This window comes from Phyllopteryx taeniolatus, chromosome 2 (assembly GCF_024500385.1).
Source record: "Phyllopteryx taeniolatus isolate TA_2022b chromosome 2, UOR_Ptae_1.2, whole genome shotgun sequence".
Taxonomy (NCBI): Eukaryota; Metazoa; Chordata; class Actinopteri; order Syngnathiformes; family Syngnathidae; genus Phyllopteryx; species Phyllopteryx taeniolatus.
Window position 1 is genome coordinate 7,711,646 of NC_084503.1, and position 14,696 is coordinate 7,726,341.

Genomic DNA, 14,696 nt, shown 5'->3' on the forward strand with positions numbered 1-14,696 from the left:
CTAACCTACAATTCTATTGCAACATGCTGGCAATGTTTTGGATGAGAGTTCGTTGTCACATTTCTGTGGGGCCAATTATGTATTACTCGTGCACTCACTGTAGTTGTCTCGCCACGCTGCACTATTTGCATATCTGTTGTTGACCGATACTGGCCACTCATGCCAGAGTAGCATCTGCTCCATTTTCACACTGACTGAGGAGTATCGGCAACATTTGCAAAATCAACATTGTCCCGGATTATCGCGCTACTCGTCACTTTAAACCGCATACACTCCTTGAAGTCTCTGCGCCCTTTGCACAATGGCCAATGCACCGATTAGTCATTCGAACTGGTCTAAGTGCTAGAGGACTCTCCATCTTTTGCGGAATTGTCCAAAAAAATAAATAAATGTACCGGCATTACCAGATAACTATTAACCCTTTATTGCTCAGTGACTGTTTTTTGTCAATGTCTTTATGTCTCCAAAGTGTTCTCTGTCAATTGACTGTCTGTTGTCGTACTAGAGCGGCTCCAACTACCGGAGACAAATTCCTTGTGTGTTTTTGGGACATACTTGGCAAATAAAGATGATTCTGATTCTGACACGGTCTCATTACTAAAAAAAAAAAATGTTGACACTTGGCTTGTTATGATGAAAGATTCAGCGAATCACACAAATTATGGACATGATATTATATGCATACATTAAACACTTCCACCAAAGTGTACAAATACTTTTCACCAGCAGAGACAAGCACAGCCTTCCTCACATTAATCTTCATACGTAAAAATGTTTTGGTTAATTTTTCTATCCTCAAACTTTTGTTATTAGCATGTGGAACACTGCCAAACAATGCAACTTAAACTGTGAAGTGACCACACATAACCAATAAGAATTTATTGTCACAATTCACGGTGTTACACAAAAATAATAGGACACATTTACAGTTTATACAGGTCTAGAACTCAATGTACAACTAACTAACTAAATACCAATAGTTAAATATTTACTCACATTGCACACAACATTATTAAGAATGCACATGAAACACATGAAACAATTAACAGTGTGAAAATAACACCAAGACATAAAAATCACATTATTTACAAAAAGTGTTGATTCGGGAGCTCAAGCAAAAATATTGATGTGTGTGTGTGTGTGTGTATGTGTGTTCTCCCATCTGTCCGTCAGCCACATCATACAATCAATCATGTAAAAGCTCCCACACTACAAAGTACTATTAAGTCTTAACACTCCAAAAAGATTATAAAGTAAGTAAGTCAAGTAGTGAAAGATGAAGAACAGTAAATACACAACTAAACACTGTAATTGCTTGGACAGTATTGCGGTTTTCCCTTTTAAAGCAGGCTGGTGAGATTAGCAGTTATGAAGTGCACTTTATGCCTTAGCTGAGTAACTGCCTGCCATTACAGGTTTTCCTCTTAAATCTGTTTAATTTACACACAGAATCCTTCTATAACCAGTTTTTAATTATTATTATTATTTTTTTTTTACTGGAGTTATGGACATCACTACACAAAGCTGAACTTTACAAAGTAAGGTTGATGAGGTGATGATGAGCACCATCGCTCCTGCTTCTGTCTGACAAGAGTCAGTGATGGTGTACAAGGGGCTCCATGAGGCAGATGGAGGTGTACTTTTTAACAATCACATCCTGTTCATCACTCTTTGTCTCTCTCTATAATACATGTCATCGCAGTTACCGGAGGAGATTGATCATTTTCTGCCTTAACGTTTTCCATAACGAGAATGGATGCTTGACCTGAGGCCAACACAAACCAACAAAGAAAATGCTGCATGCAAATTTCAGAGTTCTTTGCGCACTTTACAATGACTTAATCATTGCGAAGAGACCATGTGCACCCACATTATCTGAGTTGTTTATTTTTACTTCCCCTCTAAAAAGAAAATGTTCAATTGAGTTGTACAGGTTGTATATAATGGTGAAAAGGTTTTGAAATTATCTTGGTCTCATTTCTTTTTTTTTTAAACAAAAAAACTGGCATATGAACAAGGCTTTGTGTAGACTTTTTTTTTTATATCCACTGTCGGCACAGAATCCACCAGGAGTTATGTTACAGATACAGTAATCCCCCGCTATATCAGTCTAGCTATATTGCAGATTTTTTTTTGTGAAGTGTTATTACAGGTGTTACTCTGTTGTTATCCATTGCTCTCGCTCTCTTATGTGTTGGTATTGTTTTCAACGTATTTGAAGACCTTCCAAAAAATGTAAGTGCCGCAAATGCTATGAAAACATGCAGGGTGGACTGGAAAGTAACTCCTGCGATGGAGTGTGGGATTACTGCATAGAGATAATCAGTTTATGCATAGATAACCTAGTTATTAACATATAAATACCTATATTATGAACAGATAAATAATCATTTTATGAACAGATATCCAGCTGATGAAAAAATGACCTGGTGATTATTGACTATTTTTCATACTTTTTGAAGTCCTTTAACATATTGAAACCATTTCTTTTTAGAGCAGTGGACGTAGAAGAGCCTATTATAAGCGTTATCGCAGGTGTTTCTGATCTCATAGCAGTCAATATAGATCAGTGGTGTCCAGTGAAGGTAAACCGTATCACCACTGACATGTATATTTACATCCATCCATTTTCTGTACTGCTTATCCTCATTAGGGTCGTGGGCGTGCTGGAGCCTATCCCAGCTATCTTCGGGCGAGAGGCGGGGTACACCCTGCACTGGTCGCCAGCCAATCGCAGGGCACATATAAACAAACAACCATTTGCACTCACATTCACACCTACGGGCAATTCAGAGTCTTCAGTCAACCTCCCACACATGTTTTTGGGATGTGGGAGGAAACCGGAGTACCGGGAGAAAACCCACGCAGGCACGGGGAGAACATGCAAACTCCACACAGGTTGGGCCGGGATTTGAACCCAGGGTCCTCGAGGGTGCATGGGAGTTCGCCCAACCAGTCTAATGTGTTTTGTGGACTTGGAGAAGGCGTTCGACCGTGTCCCTCGGGGAGTCCTGTGGAGGGTGCTTCGGGAGTATGGGCTACCGGACCACCTGATACCGGCTGTTCGGTCCCTGTACGACTGGAGTCAAGAGATTGGTCCGCATATCCGGCAGTAAGTTGGACTCGTTTCCGCTGAGGGTTGGACTCCGCCAAGGCTGCCCTTTGTCACCGATTCTTTTCATAACTTTTATGGACAGAATTTCAAGGCGCAGTCGAGGCGTAGAGGGGGTCCGGTTTGGTGGCCTCAGTATTGTATCTCTGCTTTTTGCAGATGATGTGGTTCTGTTAGCTTCATCAAGCCGTGATCTCCAACTCTCACTGGAGCAGTTCGCAGCCAAGTGTGAAGCGCCTGGGATGAGAATCAGCACCTCCAAATCTGAGACCATGGTCCTCAGTCTGAAAAGGGTGACATGCCCTCTCCAGGTCGGGGATGAGCTCCTGCCCCAAGTGGACGAGTTCAAGTATCTTGGGGTCTTGTTCACGAGTGAGGGAAGAATGGAACGGGGGATCGACAGGCGGATCGGTGCAGCGTCTGCAGTGATGCAGACTTTTTATCGATCCGTTGTGGTAAAGAAGGAGCTAAGCCGAAAGGCGAAGCTCTCGATTTACCGGTCGATCTACGTTCCTACCCTCACCTATGGTCACGAGCTGTGGGTTGTGACCGAAAGAACAAGATCCCGGATACAAGCGGCCGAAATGAGTTTCCTCCGTAGGGTGTCCGGGCTCTCCCTTAAGAGGGTGACAAGCTCGGTCATCCGGGAGGATCTCAGAGTAGACCCGCTGCTCCTCCACATCGAGAGGAGCCAGATGAGGTGGCTGGGGCATCTGATTCGGATGCCTCACGGACAGCTCCCTGGTGAGGTGTTCCGGGCATTTCTCATCGGGAGGAAACCCCGGGGACGACCAAGGACACGCTGGAGAGACTACATCTTTCAGCTTGTCTGGGAACGCCTCGGGATCTCCCCAGAAGAGAAGGATGAAGTGGCTGGGGAGAGGGAAGTCTGGGCGTCCCAGCTAAAGCTACTGCCCCCGCGATAGAAAGCGGTAGAAAATGGATCAATGGATGGATGGAACTCACATGCATATACTGTATTGTTTGTTGGTGATGAAGTGTATGCACAAAACTTTACAATATCGATAAATAACACCATAAATATTTGTTTTGATACTTTGCTGCTTTTGCTTATTGAGGGGTGATCTGGAATGTAAAACCAGCGATAAACGAGTCATTACTGTACACATCTTATCCGTCATTATGCCACACGATCAGTATGCTGTGCCTGTTATGCATATGATAAATTGAAAATGCATTCAAAAATGCAATTAAACTGTTAGTATTAAGCCTAATCCTCAGCAGAGACTGCAGCATTGGGTCCATCAGCAGATGCTGTAAAGGCCAGCAATTTTGAGACAACATATTTTTCTATAAATGGTGGTGTAAAAATTATTTCCCCCCACATCTGTGGAGTAAAAGGTCCCTTAAAAGTATATATGTGCTAAGATCAAACAGCTGACCTCCTCTGGTAATACCGATGCTTTGTATTTCTTGTCTCAGCAGACTTCATTTGCATTTATTTGGTGCGACAGTGTCCATTTCTGGGACAGACAAAGAGATTGAAGTAGTCTCCATCTGAGAACAGGACTCTTTCAATGATGAGGTATATTCACAGATATATACTGCAGACCGACCGGTAAGACAAAACATGAGTGGACTGTATGTTAGTATGTGTGCTTGATGTGTGCACCCTGACATTCGATGTGCTGCACATCAGTTGTGAGCAAATGAGACACCACATGAGATATTAATGCAAACCAAATCAGTCCAGTTCCTCCCTTGCAAAGGAAGAGTGACAGGAGATGGTGGGGTTACTCGGAGAACGGTGGAAACATGCCAAGGTCAGCAAAGTCCTCAATGTTGTAGTTGGCTGTTCCCTGAGTGGGATCTCCTGCCATGGGTAACATGTCCTGCAGACACAGTAGAGAGGTGTTAGAGGTCATGGGTATTTTCAGGACACAGCTCTTCCATCCATCCATTTTCTGTACCGCTTTATCCTCACTGGGGTCGCGGTCGCGGGCGTGCTGGAGCCTACCCCAGCTATCTTTGGGCGAGAGGCGGGGTACACCCTGAGCTGGTCGCCAGCCAATTGCAGGGCACGTATAAACAAACAACCATTCACGCACACATTCACACCTACGGGCAATTTGGAGTCTTCAATCAACCTACTACGCATGTTTTTGGGATGTGGGAGGAAACCCGAGTGCCTGGAGAAAACCCATGGAGGCACGGGGAGAACATGCAAACTTCACAAAGGCGGGGCCGGGATTTGAACCCCGGTCCTCAGAACTGTGAGGCAGATGTGCTAACCACTCGACTGCCGTACCGCCGACACAACTCTTATCAAACATATTTCAGTACAGTGGAACCTCGATTTACCAGACAAATAGGGGTGGGGGATCGTCCGTTTCAGCCGATTGTCCGTTATATTGAAGCACTTTTTTTTTGTGGCCATATGCACCCATATTACAGTATAGTACAAAATTATTGTTTTGTATTTTTTTTTTGTGGCCTAAAACGCCCAGTACAGTACAAAGTTTTTGTAAATACATATAAAAAAGCTTGAAAATGTTTGAAAAGTTTTCAATTCTATCCAAACTTATCACGCTGGTGTGCTTGTTGTCGAAGTGACTAGTGGCAAGTCGAGGTGGGTTGCAAGGAATTAGTGTGCTTCCTATTTCCAAATCCTTTAATTTGATGCTATAGATTAACGGCTTGACAAAAAAACGGTTACTGTACCAAAAATAGCATGTTACAGACTCCAGGGACGTTTGTCGTATTCCACTTAAAATTGACACCGCCGCCATGCTGCTCTGTCTCTGCACAGAGCTCTATGGAATAATAGAACTTTTTCCATCATGGCCGCCACATCACTGCATGGCCTGGAAATGTTGCCACATTGAACATGGGCACGACGTTGGGACTGAAGGACTGAATCTAGTCATACTGTATATCTGTGACCCGGATATACGTGTCCAAGTCTCTCCTATATTGCGCCACACCGGCAGTACACAACAGTGGCCAATTCTGGAACTAACAGACTTTGTCAACCCCGGTTTAAGTGACAACTGCAAACTATTTTTGGACACATGTACAGTCCAGGCAGTCTGTTACTTCCGATATCCGTTAAATCGAGGTTCCACTGTTTGTGTGTTTAGTCTTGTCATCAGCAAAACCAGAGACAAATGTTTATGTGTTACAACCTGAAAGACTTCAGTCTGGCTTGGGTTGGGGTGTGTATGCTGCTCTCCAGCCTGCTGGGAGTGATGCTGGTTCTGCCACTGGGACCAGACTTCACTAGGTCGACCCTGGAACTGAGCTCCGCTCTGGCTGCTCTCTCCTGACACGTCTAGAATAACACAGTTTTACAGGCACACATACTGTCAGACACGATACAAAAAGAAGGTCAAGTGGTTTGACTGGATACATGCTATAAGTATTTATATAATTGTCAAAATTAAACAAAATGTATTGGAGTCATGATGAGAGTAGTAACAATCATCCCATTCACTTTATCTTTTTATGCTCAGGGTTTCCGAGGAGACAGCCGAAGGCTTTATGCTCTACGCAGGATGCGCAATATGGGTATGTACATGCTAATTATGTGTTCCTCAAGCATATTTTGGTCTGTCACCTGGAATCTTACAGATACGCACCAAACAGAGTAGTGTCAAACATAGCAGTACCATTGGAAACGGTAGAGGCAGAATTGAGATCAGAAGCAAATAATTTCCAGAAACTGTGGCTACCAATCAATATAATTCACCATTGTTCCACCTTCAAGTGTTTGTTGGCTGCTCATGATTGATGTTTCTGACCATTTGAAACTCCTGAGCTAAAATAATAATTGCTAAAAGCTAATACGATTAGCACCCATGTTATGGTAAAATTACCGTAATTTCTCGTGTATAATGTAATTTTTTTTCCAAAGAAAATTGTCAAAAGTCAATAGTGCGCATTATACATAGGTATAGGGGAAAATGAAACATAACTAACATTTTATAAATTTAACCATCTCGAGGTTATGAAAAAGCTGTACACTTTCATTCCAATGTCACCACCACCTAGAGGTTATGAAAAAGGTGTACACTTTCATTCCAATATGCCGCTACCGAGAGGTTATGAAAAAGGTGTAGCCTACACTTTCATCCAATATGACAGGGGTACGTATGACTGCATATAATGGATGTACAGTTGTGCACATAAGTTAACATACCCTCGCAGAATTTGTGAAATATAATTTTATTTTATTTTTTTAAATATGACTGAACAACAACCATCATTCATTTCTTTATGGTTATGTTTTGTTTAGTGATAATGCTTTTCTGAAATGATTGACAGTTTAATTTGAATTCGATTAAACTAAAATTAAATGTGTTTCGCCTGGTCCTTCATTTTTTCTTTAAATAATTGTACACATCTTACAAATTCTGCCTGGGTAATCAAACATATGAGCACAAATGTGTGTTTTCTCATTTACTAAAAAAAAGTAAGGCTGTGAATTTCAAAATAAGAGCAGGTAAATAAAAAAAAGTATTACATGTTCAAATAAAGTGCTTAACTTCAGAATAATTCTTTGAAAAGATACTTCCTGTTTTGATCATATGGGTAGAAGCAAAATCATGCATTGTAAAAATGCATTATACATAGGTAGAAGGGTTTTCCAGAATTTTTAGGGCAACTTTGGGGGTGCATATTATACATGGGACACTGCTTAAATGTGAGTGAATGTGTTCCTTGATTCTTTTGTAATACATTTCATAATTGTAAAAATCAATTACTAGCAAAATTATTGTTTTTATCTGAATGCTTTAGTTAAAACATTGTATGATCACACTGATAATGTGGAATTTATTTTGTTTTGTACAACCCCAATTCCAATGAAGTTGGGACGTTGTGGTAAACAGAAAATTAAAACAGAATACAATGATTTGCAAATGTTCAACCTATATTTAATTGAATACACTAAAAAGACAAGATATTTAATGTTCAAACTGATAAATCTTATTGTTTTTCGCAAATAATCATTAACTAAGAATTTTATGGCTGCAACACGTTCCAAAAAAGTTGAGACAGATGGCAAAAAGATTGAGAAAGTTGAGGAATGCACATCACACAACTGTTTGGAACATCCCACTGGTGAACAGGCTAATTGGGAACAGGTGGGTGCCATGATTGGGTATAAAAGGAGCTTCCCTGAATTGCTCAGTCATTCGCAAGCAAAGATGGGGGGAGGTTCACTTCTTTGTGAACAAGTGCGTGAGAAAATAGTCAAACAGTTTAAGGACAATGTTCCTCAACGTACAATTGCAAGGAATTTAGGAATTTCATCATCTACGGTCCATAATATCATCAAAAGGTTCAGAGAATCTGGAGAAATCACTGCATGTAAGCGGCAAGGCCGAAAACCAACATTGAATGCCCGTGACCTTCGATCCCTCAGGCGGCACCGTCCAAGAACCATCCGGACTGTTATGGACGCAAAGTTCAAAAGCCAGCATCTGCGTTAGTGCCAATGGCATGGGCAACTTACACATCTCTGAAGGCACCATTAATGCTGAAAGGTACATACAGGTTTTGGAGAAACATATGCTGCCATCCAAGCAACATCTTTTTCATGGACGCCCCTGCTTATTTCAGCAAGACAATGCCAAACCACATTCTGGACGTGTTACAACAGTGTGGCTTCGTAGTAAAAGAGTGCGGGTACTAGACTGGCCTGCCTGCAGTCCAGACCTGTCTCCCATTGAAAATGTGTGCCGCATTATGAAGCGTAAAATACGACAACGGAGACCCCGGACTGTTGAACAGCTGAAGCTGTACATCAAGCAAGAATGGGAAAGAATTCCACCTACAAAGCTTCAACAATTAGTGTCCTCGGTTCCCAAACGTTTATTGAATGTTGTTAAAAGAAAAGGTGATGTAACATGACCTTCTCACAGCTTTTTTGGAACGAGTCTAAATCAATTATTATTTACTAAAATCAAAAAAGTTTATCAGATTGAACATTAAATATCTTGTCTTTGTAAAATATTCAAGTAAATATTGGTTCAACATGATTTGCAAATCATTGTATTCTGTTTTTATTTATGTTTAACACAACGTCCCAACTTTATTGGAATTGGGGTTGTAATGTAACAGTAGATAAGAGTCCTGTTTTTGTTTTAATTCCTCATTTAAAAAAAAAACACCATTCAAGCAACAAATTTTCCTCATATTTTTGAGATTGTAGGGTGAAAGCTAGTGTGGACTGAATGGTTGGCAACAATGGGGAAATGAAATTCCAGTATTTTAAGGGGAATAGCCTGTCAGCAACATACAGTATTGAAGAAGAAGAAAAAAAAATATATATTTTTTTATTTTATAAAGTAGTCCCTTTTTGGACTGTCGAATCCCTATGAACGGTATTGGCAGTGATTGGCAGATCTCACTCTTGGATGATGGGTATCCGAATCAGCAGCATGATGATCGGAGCACCCCTAATGAATACACTTAAATCAGCTAACTCAGATTTAGAATTTCTGTCAAACCTCTGAATTGTACCATTCAGAATTTAAAGTTGCACATTGCATAGGCAAGGCTCGACCTCTGCTTGCTGAGTTGCATCAAAGTATTATTTACAGGCAGCATTTTGCTTTTCCAGCAAAACACGGTGAGAGCCATTATCCTCAAATGGAGAAAACATGGTGGCCGGCCTACAAAAATTACCCCAAGAGCACAGTGACGACTTATCCAGTAGGTCACAAAGGAATCCCGGACAACATCTAAAGAACTGCAGGCCTCCCTTGCCTCAGTTACAATCAGTCTTCATGCCTCGACAATAAGAAAGAGACTGGGCAAAAATGGTATCCACGGCAGAGTTTCAAGGCAAACCCCCCAATCCATTTAGGAAAAAGTTGAATCAACAATCTTCCAATTGAGGGTGAGTGTTCAAATCTAATCTTTAACCACATGCTACCACACTAAAACCCTTTTCATAAAAATCTGTCTGAAAAATTAATAACATAGACCTAAAAGTGAAACACAGAACAGTTCAACAGCGCCACAAAGTTGCATCTCCTTCTGATATAGTTCATTTGTACCCTTTTGCGAGGCTGAAGCGTACTGATACAACTGCACACACAATCATGTACTGAGAATCAACTGAGGACAAATAAAACGACAAAGCTGTCAGCCTCCCCCGACAGAGACATTGTTTCTCTTTCACTGTAATAAACAGAGTGCTCATCTGGTCCACAAGTAGCTACAAACAAGATGTTGATGGAGGGTAGAGTGGGAACATGTAAAACTACAGATGGAAAGTAATTAACGAATCGCAGAGGAGTCCACACAGACAAGGATAAACGGTTTATCAGGCTATGAGGACAGTGAGCGAGAGAAAGTGGCCGTACAGAGATAATCCATTTGGCTAATGCTTGTGTCCATTAAAAGGCCATCAAGTCGCTGTTACAAGCTCGACAAGCTTCATTGCACTCACCATGTGGACAACAAACAACAGGAGGCGTGAGCAGCTGCTTGACGAGCAGTTCTGACTGAGCACACACTGAGGCTGTCAGTGTGCTCCCATTCCATTTTTAGCGAGAGAGATGATGTGGCTCATAAATTGGTAATATTAGGTCATGAAAGTATTGGATGGGTTATAATGCAACTTTGGGAAAACATGCATTTCTGGACTCATTTTGTAGCAGCAGACAGTGTTTGTATAATCATTTCAACTTGTATGTTTATCATCTGGACCTAATGGCAGAATTTTGAAAGTGTTATTTTAAACAGAGGCAAGAAGCGCTCAATTCTAACAATCATAAGCCACGAAGTTTAGTTCATCTTGCCACTGTACAGTTAGGACAGTAGGCCCTAACTCTGCACAGATACAGCGGCTAAAATAAGTATTTAACACGTCACCATTTTTCTCCCGAAATACATTTCCAGAGGTGCTAATGCCATGAAATTTTCACCAGATGTTGGGAACAACCCAAGTAATCCATACATACAAAGAAAGTAGAACAAATAAGATCAGAAATTAAGTTGTGTGTAATGATGTGAAATAACAGGGAAAAAGTATTGAACACATGAAAAAAGGGAGGTGCAAAAAGGCATGAAAAGCCAAGACAACACCTAAAATGGATCAATAATAAAACAGCAATCCAGCCCCTTGTCAGTGCAAATAAATATCAGCTGGTTCAGTCCTAAATGATGGCCTACAAAAAGGTCTCAATGCCAAGATGTGAGTCAAGACAAATCTTATGATGGGTAAGAGCTGTCTCAAGACCATCGCAAACTAATTGTTGCAAAACATAAAACTATGGCATTGGTTGCAGGCGCATATTTAAGCTTCTAAATGTTCCAGTGAGCACAGTTGGGGCCATAATACGTAAGTGGAAAGCCAATCATACCACCATAAATTTGCCTCAATCAAGTGCTCATTGCAAGATTTCTGACAGAGGAGTGCCAAGAATAATCAGAAGAGTTGTCCAAGAGCCAAGGACCACCTGTGGAGAACTTAAAAAAGACCTGAAATTAGCAGGTACTGTTGTCACAAACCCCTCGTTGAGCCATCACCTTATCGTGGTGGAGGGGTTTGTGTGTCCCAATGATCCTAGGAGCTAAGTTGTCTGGGGCTTTATGCCCCTGGCAGAGTCACCCATGGAAAACAGGTACTCGGTGAGGGACCAGACAAAGCACGGCTCAAAGACCCCTTATGATGATGACAAAAAATGGACTTAGGTTTCCCTTGCCCGGACGCGGGTCACCAGGGCTCCCCTCTGGAGCCAGGCCTGGAGGTGGGGCTCGAAGGCGAGCGCCTGGTGGCCGGGCCTGCACCCATAGGGCCCGGCCGGGCACAGCCTGAAAGGGTAACGTGGGTCCCCCTTACCATGGGCTCACCACCTGTGGGAGGGGCCTTTGGGGTCGGGTGCAGTGTGAGCTGGGCGGTGGCCGAAGGCGGGGATCTTGGCGATCCGATCCCCGGCTACAGAAGCTGGCTCTAGGGACGTGGAATGTCACCACTCTGGCAGGGAAGGAGCCCGAGCTGGTGTGTGAGCTTGAGAAGTTCCGACTAGATATAGTCGGACTCGTCTCCACACACGGCTTGGGCTCTGGTACCAGTCCGCTCGAGAGGGGTTGGATTCTCTTCCACTCTGGAGTTGCCCACGATGAGAGGCGCCGTGCAGGTGTGGGTACAATTATTGCCCCCCGGCTTGGCGCCTGTATGTTGGGATTTACCCCGGTGGACGAGAGGGTAGTCTTCGGGTGGGGGGACGGGTCCTGACTGCTGTTTGTGCCTATGCACCAAGCAATAATTCAGAGTAGGAGTGGGTGCTGGAGAGCGCTCCTACTGGGGGACTTCAATGCTCACGTGAGCAATGACAGTGAGACCTGGAAGGGTGTGATTGGGAGGAACAGCCCCACCAATCAGAACCCGAGCGGTGTTCTGTTATTGGACTTCTGTGCTCATCACAGATTGTCCATAATGAACACCATGTTCAAGCAAAAGGGTGTCCACACGTGCATTTGGCACCAAGACACCCTAGGTCGGAGTTCGATTATCGACTTTGTGGTCGTGTCATCGGACTTGCGGCCACATGTCTTGGACACTCGGGTGAAGAGAGGGGCGGAGCTGTCAACTGATCACCACCTGGTGGTGAGTTGGCTCCGATGGTGGGGGAAGATGCCGGTCCGACGTGGCAGGCCCAAACGTATTGTGAGGGTCTGCTAGGAACGTCTGGCGGAATCCCCTGTCAGAAGGAGTTTCAACTCCCACCTCCGACAGAACTTTGCTCATGTTCCGGGGGAGGCGGAGGACATCGAGTCCGAGTGGACCATGTTCCCCGCCTCCATTGCTGAGGCGGCCGACCGCAGCTGTGGCCGCAAGGTGGTTGGTGCCTGTCGTGGCGGCAATCCCCGAACCCGTTGGTGGACACCAACGGTGAGGATGCCGTCAAGCTGAAGAAGGAGTCCTATCAGGCCTTTTTGGCCTGTCCCACAGGCCTGAGGCATCTGATGGGTACCGGCTGGCCAAGCGGAATGCCGCTTTGTTGGTCGCTGAAGGAAAAACTCGGGCATGGGAGGAGTTCGGTGAGGCCAAGGAGAAAGACTTCCGGACGGCTTCAAGGAAATTCTGGTCCACCATCCGGCGTCTCAGGAGGGGGAAGCAGTGCACTATCAACACTGTGTATAGTGGGGATGGGGCGCTGCTGACCTCGCCTCGGGACGTTGTGAGCCGGTGGGGAGAATACTTCAAAGACCTCCTCAATTCCACCGACACTCCTTCCCATGAGGGAGCAGAGTCTGGGTTCTCTGAGGCGGGCTCTCCTATCGCTGGAGTTGAGGTCACAGAGGTGGTTAAAAAGCTCCTCGGTGGCAAGGCCCCGGAGTTCCTCAAGACTCTGGATGTTGTAGGGCTGTCCTGGTTGACACGCCTCTGCAACATCGAGTGGACATCGGGGACAGTGCCTCTGGAGTGGCAGACTGGGGTGGTTGTCGCCCTTTTTAAGAAAGGGGACCGGAGGGTGTGTTCCAACTATAGGGGGATCACACTCCTCAGCCTCCCTGGTAAAGTCTATTCAGGGGTCCTGGAGAGGAGGGTCCGTCGGGAAGTTGAATCTCAGATTCAGGAGGAGCAGTGTGGTTTTCGTCCTGGCCGTGGAACAGTGGACCAGCTCTACAGCCTTGGCAGGGTCCTCGAGGGTGCATGGGAGTTCGCCCAACCAGTCTACATGTGTTTTGTGGACTTGGAGAAGGCGTTCAACCGTGTCCCTTTGGGGGGGGTCCTGTGGGGGGTAAGACCATGGTCCTGAGTCGGAAAAGGGTGGTGTGCCCTCTCCGGGTCGGGGATGAGATCCTGCGCCAAGTGGAGGGGTTCAAGTATCTTGGGGGTCTTGTTCACGAGTGAGGGAAGAATGGAACAGGAGATCGACAGGCGGATCGGTGCAGCGTCTGCAGTGATGCGGACTTTGTATCGATCCGTTGTGGTAAAGAAGGAGCTAAGTCGAAAGGCGAAGCTCTCCATTTACCGGTCGATCTACATTCCTGCCCTCACCTATGGTCACGAGCTGTGGGTCGTGACCGAAAGAACAAGATCCCGGATACAAGCGGCCGAAATGAGTTTCCTCCGCAGGGTGTCCGGGCTCTCCCTCAGATTAAGGGTGAGAAGCTTGGTCATCCGGGAGGACCTCAGAGTAGAGCCGCTGCTCCTCCACATCGAGAGGAGCCAGATGAGGTGGCTGGGGGATCTGATTCGGATGCCTCTGGGACGCCTCCCTGGTGAGGTGTTCTGGGCATGTCCCACCGGGACACGTTGGAGAGACTACATCCTTCGGAGAGATGGATGAAGTGGCTGGGGAGAGGGATGTCTGGGCGTCCCTGCTCAAGCTACTGCCCCCGCGACCCGACCTCGGATAAGTGGTAGAAAATGGATGGATGAATGGATGTTGTCACAAAGAAAACAGTGAGTAATGTACTCCGCCGCCATGGCCTGTATGCACGCTCACCACGCAATACCGCATTGCTGAAAAAATAAAAAAAAGCATGTCAGAGCTCGTTTAAAGATTGCTGAACAACATTTGGACAAGCCAGTTAAATACTGGGAGAATATAGTCTGATCTGATGAGAGCAAAATTTAACTGTTTGGATGCCATAATGC

General features: G+C 44.5%; 1 protein-coding gene across 4 annotated transcripts in view; it reads right to left on the bottom strand.

Moving 5' to 3' along the window:
• Positions 1–864: 864 nt before the first annotated feature.
• arnt2 (aryl-hydrocarbon receptor nuclear translocator 2) overlaps positions 865–14,696 on the bottom strand; it is a 108,350-nt gene continuing 94,518 nt past the window's right edge. For all 4 annotated transcript variants that reach the window (XM_061758090.1, XM_061758082.1, XM_061758101.1 and 1 more), the window contains 2 exons: positions 6,259–6,404; positions 865–4,965 (listed from right to left, as the gene is read on the bottom strand). In XM_061758090.1, the coding sequence (XP_061614074.1) occupies positions 4,867–4,965; positions 6,259–6,404 (245 nt within the window). In that variant the 3' untranslated portion in view covers positions 865–4,866. The remainder of the gene's footprint in view (positions 4,966–6,258; positions 6,405–14,696) is intronic.